This window comes from Antedon mediterranea, chromosome 2, assembly GCF_964355755.1.
Source record: "Antedon mediterranea chromosome 2, ecAntMedi1.1, whole genome shotgun sequence".
NCBI classification, from domain to species: Eukaryota; Metazoa; Echinodermata; class Crinoidea; order Comatulida; family Antedonidae; genus Antedon; species Antedon mediterranea.
Genome location: NC_092671.1, coordinates 25,216,064 through 25,222,063, shown reverse-complemented (window position 1 = coordinate 25,222,063; position 6,000 = coordinate 25,216,064). Strand labels below are relative to the sequence as shown.

Here is a 6,000-nt window from a genome sequence, read left to right as displayed (position 1 = left end):
GTTTCCATGCTGTCTGTCCAACAATACTTTAAATGACTGGACACGGTATCCTCAGTGTTAACATAAAAGGCTTTGGTAATGAAGTAGATAGAGTAGAAGAATATAAATATTTAGGATCAGTGAGTGAGTGGCCGAGCGGTTAAGACAGTGGAACCGTAATCACGTAGCCATAACATCGGCAGGGGTTCGAGGCTCACTCACTCCATGGTTCTGGTGGTAGAACGAGTCTTCTCGGATAAGGACTATAAACCGTAGGCCCAGTGTACACAACTTGTTCGTGTGCACTTTAAAGAACCTAGTACATCTTTCGAGACGAGTAGGGGGTTACCCCGGTGTACTAGTACATCACAGCCACTGATCACCAACTGGGCCCTCTCGAAGATCAGTCTTTGACTGAAGAGGTCACCCAGTATAAAGATAAAACAAACAAACAAACAAAGGATTTGTCATGGATCACAAACTGTTGTGGCAAAAACAATTTAGATAGGATAGTTTTAAAATGCAGATTGCTCATACTTCATAAATGAAATCACTCTGTTATATTGATAACTCTCTGTACAATTATTTTATACCACCATGATCCAAAGTATTATGACTTTCTGTGTGATTTGCAATTATGAAAATATTAATAAAAACGATAAAAAGAAACTGAATCGCATTACAAGGAAAGCTGAATACATCGTTAAAGATCAGTTGATACAATTAGATGACATATACATTGATTGGATAGTGAAGTCAGCTAATACAATAATTAAGGATACTGATCACACCCTTAACAAATACTTCACAATCAAACGCAATGGTAAAATACAAGTTCTACTAAGACAAACAGAACAAGATATGCATTTAATGCAAATGCCATCCGTATTATTAACTCACAACACCACCATCGATACAATACTGTATTTTAATTAAGAATAGGCCTATGTAAATTAAACGTTTGATTTTATCGTATTTTAGCTTTTAACTTCCAAATTGTATCTAATTTTTTAACTTATGTTTTTGTGCATTAATATGTTTGTATTCTATTTTGTTTCTTTATATTTTATATATGTTTTTAATTGTACCAATATATATATTTGCCAATCTTTAAGAAGAAATTCTATTTTTATAATTATTATTATTATTATTATTTATGATAATGGACAAATAAAGCTTTTCAGTATTCAGTATGTCTATATCCTTCCGTTGTAAATTGCAATAAATCATTTCTAAGATAATAAAATGTACGCATTATATTACTTCTTCTCATTTTAAAAATGTCAACCTTAAATATTAATAGTTTGCTTTTATGTACCGTAGCACTGTATTACAATGTGTATTATAACTCAGTGGAATGGAATACAACAAAGTCGAGTAAGTTGAAATTGAACGACAAACAATTTCAACTTTTCTGCAGTATAGTGTAGGCCTATAATGTAAATAGCACGTCAGATGACTACACTAACGAGGTCGACTGAAGGGTCATTTACAATTATTTGTATCAAACTTTGTCAATAGAACACATGTTTTAATATTTTCGATGAGGTAAGATCAAACAAATATCAGTGTATATTGCTTCGGGGGTCAAAGTCATGTCCACACTATGAGTACCGTAACGTTACAGTCTGCTTATTTGTCGTCTGATCGAAATACATGTTAAATGTCAAATTTGGGCTGTGAAATACATACAATGAGAAGTGAACAGGACGATACAGATACTATTTCTGAACTTCTTTATTCCGCCAAAGTCGCTGATGTTGGAAGATTTAAACAACTTCTAAATGATGATGCGGATGTGTTACAAAAAGATAATGTAAGTCTTGCATTGTTTTTAAACACATTCAATGAAGTAATAATTCTATAAATAGTATTGTAATGTGCATGTTTACATTCAGCTTTAAGAAGAACAGCTTTAATACCACACTTGATGATTTCTAGTCGCAAATAAGCCTGCAACCAAATCAATTTTTGAAATGTCATGGTTGCGGAAGTGAATATTATTTTAAAATAAACAAGTTTTGATGTTAGATTTTTGATAGCCTAATTAATTACTTATGTTCTTTCTGCAGAGATTTACAGTTTTTTTATAATTTCAATTGATCAAATATTGTGTCTGTGTATGTAAGATAAATCTTCCTGTCAATATACATAAATCTAATTCACGAATCTTTGTTTTTTTTAAATGTCGAGTTGTATTGTCATATTTGTGTCTAAATAGGATTACGACTCGCGCCAAAAGCTAACTTTGATTTATCAGTGAATCATATAAAAAATCTTGCATTTTGAACGTTAGGAGTTGAGAAAGTGTATTTTTGTTTCTGAACGAATACCTTGACGATTATTTGACACCATTCCGGATATTAGTATTTTAGCTGTCACAAATAGGCCTACATTATTTACTTTACAAACAATATAAAAAATATAATTGAATTTATTGTAACTACTAAGAGATCCACATAACAAGATTAAAGGTAAACATGATAAGGTATTAACAATGTAACAACGATGATGTAGATTACATGCATCTAAGATATTCCATCTGTATCTTCAGAATTAATGATTCCAATTTCGATTGGATTTGTTCCGTTGTTATTCTTAAGGTAGGATCTTCTACTGTGCATCCTTCAATTAACTTTTGTAGTTTTGCCTTGGTGCGTACAGTGATGAGTGGCGTTGTTGCATCCAGCATGTTTCCGAATGACCATACGTCCGTGGCTGTTGAAAAATGTCCACCTCTACTCCAGCAGGTGCCATTGGCAAACTCGGGCGCAACAAAGCTGTTTAGATCCATTATTTGGTCTGTTGTTGACTTTCGTCGGAATCGGCCAAGTGAAAGCCAGCGAGGATGTTCCTTATCACAAGCAAGTCCTAAGTCAATAACTTTCGCAGCAGTCCTGTAAAAACATAATTATATTGTATACCATGAAAGACTTCCAATTCCAATCTAAATATCAAGCAGAAGGTTCCGAGTTAGAATTTTTCTCATTCTCATCAACGTCCTCTCCTTTATCGTTTCAAATTTAGAATTTCTTCTAATGCGTTTAAATGTTGATATTGTTGTATTGTTGTGTTTTTTATTTAGAGTCATCATGGATATGGTTTGTTACGTTTATGTAATTGATCCAGTTATTATATTTAAGTGGATGCTAAATGCTGTTTGTCGTAAACATTAACCAACATCTTTGAAATTTACAGTTTAAACTTTACTTACACAGTATCATGTAGGTTATGTATGGGTATTATTATTATTATTACCTTTTATAATTATTCTTGTATAAAAGAACATTTCTTGGAGCAATGTCGCAGTGAATAATACCCTCTTCGTGCATTTTGCGAATGCCTCTGATGATGTCAAGGAAAATGTTCATCCACATGATATCCCGTCTTCTGTTTGTGTAAGGAAATCCATTGTTGTATTGTTTATGAAACTCATCAAGGATAGTCTGTGACTGTCTGATCTCTTTATTGCCAATAAATTCCATGATTATGTGATAGCCACTTTGATTCTTGCAGACACCATAGATTTCTGGAAACTCTGGAATTTCACGAAGTCTGTCCATAAACTGTGACAAAAATTAAATGTGCTTTTATTCATTTATATAAATATTCAGAGACATGTACTGTAAAACTTCCATTGTAAATGGAGAAGTTCGGGAGACATTATAGTAATAAGAATTACCTTCAGTTCTCTAGTTATCTTCTTATTAATTTTTCTTTTCTTTTTTCTTGATAATGAATCTTCACAAGGGAAAGACTTAACTGCCACTAACATCTTCTGATCACCTTCAGTAAGTACCATGAGATTTACTACGCCAGAAGAACCAGAGCCTAAGCAATGCGGCTTAGAATCATGACGATTGTAGATTGGTTCCAAATTTTCTTCATCAATTTTATTATAACCATCTAAATATTCGGATGCTCGGTTATCGTTCTTAAATATCCTCCTAATTTTTCTTCTGAATGAGTGAAGTAATTTGAATCCTGTGTAATAATAAACAACATTTTTTTAAAAATAACGGTAGACCTATAAAAATGATTACATTTGAACATTTTCTAGTGATTATATCCTACGCCTTTAACAATCTCTTTGAATTACTTTGAGGTAGTTGAATATTATCATCAATGTTGTCGACTGATTCCTTAGTCTTTGGTTCAGTGGTTTCCATATGCTTTCTTTCGTTATCATTGATTATGTCGACGGACCTATTGGTCTGTGGTTCAATCATTTTCAGATACTTGCTTTTGTTATCACCGGTGATGTTGACTGGTTCCTTAGTCTTTGGTTCAGTCATTTGTAGATGCTTATTTTCGCTATCATCGATGATGTCGACGGACCTTTTGGTCTGTGGTTCAATCATTTTCAGATGCTTTCTTATGTTATCACCGGTGATGTCGACTGGTTTCTTAGTCTTTGGTTTAGTCGTTTGTAGAGGCTTTATTTCGCTATCATCGATGATGTCGACGGACCTTTTGGTCTGTGGTTCAATCATTTTCAGATAGTTTCTTTTGCTATCATCGATGATGTCGACTGGTTCCTTAGTCTTTGGTTCAGTCGTTTGTAGATGCTTTCTTTTGCTATCACCGGTGATGTCGACGGGTTTCTTAGCTTGTGCTTCAGTCGTCTTTGAATGGCTTATTTCATTTCCGTCGATGATGTTCTTTAAACCTGATGAATCAAGTAAATGAATAAATGGCAAAAAATATTCACAGAAATGGACAGAACTTTTGTATATTTAATCTCATGTATACTTTTACGTGTGTTAACTAGTATCAGTATAGCCATAATAATGTGTTGTTTTTGTAAACTTTATGTGTTTCATATGGACAGTTTGTCTGAAATAAAGTTGAATTGATTGAATTGAATTCAATAAAATCCAAATGCAAAATAACATTTATTTCTTTAGCTTTCAAAAAAATAATATAAATAGTAATAATAAAGCAAACAACATGACGTTCAAAGTTACTGCATGGTCTACCAATTTTAAATTACCTGTTGCATCTGGTTCACCATCTTCTTTTTTAGGCCAATCAATTCCATCCGTTGTCTCAATTGACTTTACCAAAGTAGACAAATATTCTTCAAATGTGAATCTTCTATTAAGCACATACGTTGTGTATCCAGATGTCCCAGCATTAGCTTTTGGCATATGATTATTGATGTCAATTGGTTTGACGACAGTTGTAAATACTTCGCTGTCGTTAATAGGCCTACTCTTCTTAGTATTGTGCAGATTTTCTACTGCTAATCTTACAAGATCGTCAAGTAGTCTAGTAACAGTGACAGATGACGAACGTGTATATTCTACGTTGGCATTAGAACTATCCATTGCTTTATCGTAAAAAGAAATGTAAACATTTATTTGTGCGACTTAAATATTAATTTAACATTCGGCAATAATTACATGATCAGTTATAACAATCAGTGGTCTTATTATCTTATTAATTTAGGCTATAAAAGTACAGAGTATGCCTACGCTACGGAAAACCAAACTCTACAATGCTTTAAACTTTCTTGCATAATGACTATTCAAATATTTTGCATAAAAAGTTTCAACTTACTGAAAAATGAAAATTTATGAAAATTGTGGTAAGTAGTAACAAATTATTTATTATATATTTGCCAGACGATTATTAAAACGATGTTACTGGTTTAGCTTCCAGCGAAGAACTGTTGGTTTTTATTTTGTGAATGTTGTTATAGTATCTGTAACTATGGCAGTACGCCCTGTTCGGGACGCAGAACGCAGAACGCGTAACAACACCTGTTTGAGACACCAACAATAATGATATCAGCAGTAAGCTCTTTCTCTGCTGCTAAAGTGTCGCAAAGGGTACTGTACGTAGCTATATTTAGTGAGACTACGCGTGGTGTGGTTGTTGGTGATGGGAACTAATCCTAGTGTGATCACTTTTCAGTATCAATAAACTATCTATACGTTTTAATTAATTGTAGTTGTATTATATTTAGACCTCTTTTATAAAATAAGCACTTTGGAAGGGTCCTGTATAATTGTTAAC

The 6,000-nt window shown here is 33.1% G+C and overlaps 1 protein-coding gene across 1 annotated transcript; it reads right to left on the bottom strand.

Moving 5' to 3' along the window:
• Positions 1-2,287: 2,287 nt before the first annotated feature.
• Positions 2,288-3,894, bottom strand: LOC140039795 (uncharacterized). Its single transcript, XM_072085392.1, has 3 exons — positions 3,662-3,894; positions 3,238-3,545; positions 2,288-2,876 (listed from the first exon to the last, which is right to left on the bottom strand). Exons 1-3 carry the CDS (start codon positions 3,779-3,781, stop codon positions 2,498-2,500), a joined length of 807 nt encoding a protein of 268 aa, XP_071941493.1. The 5' UTR covers positions 3,782-3,894; the 3' UTR covers positions 2,288-2,497.
• Positions 3,895-6,000: the final 2,106 nt, after the last annotated feature.

Coding starts and splice junctions, on each gene's coding strand:
- LOC140039795 (XM_072085392.1), bottom strand. CDS start 3,781: ATGGTACTTACTGAAGGTGATCAGAAGATGTTAGTGGCAGTTAAGTCT. Junction 3,546..3,661: donor AGATAACTAGAGAACTGAAG/GTAATTCTTATT, acceptor TTTTTGTCACAG/TTTATGGACAGACTTCGTGA. Junction 2,877..3,237: donor TACAAGAATAATTATAAAAG/GTAATAATAATA, acceptor ATGTTTTTACAG/GACTGCTGCGAAAGTTATTG.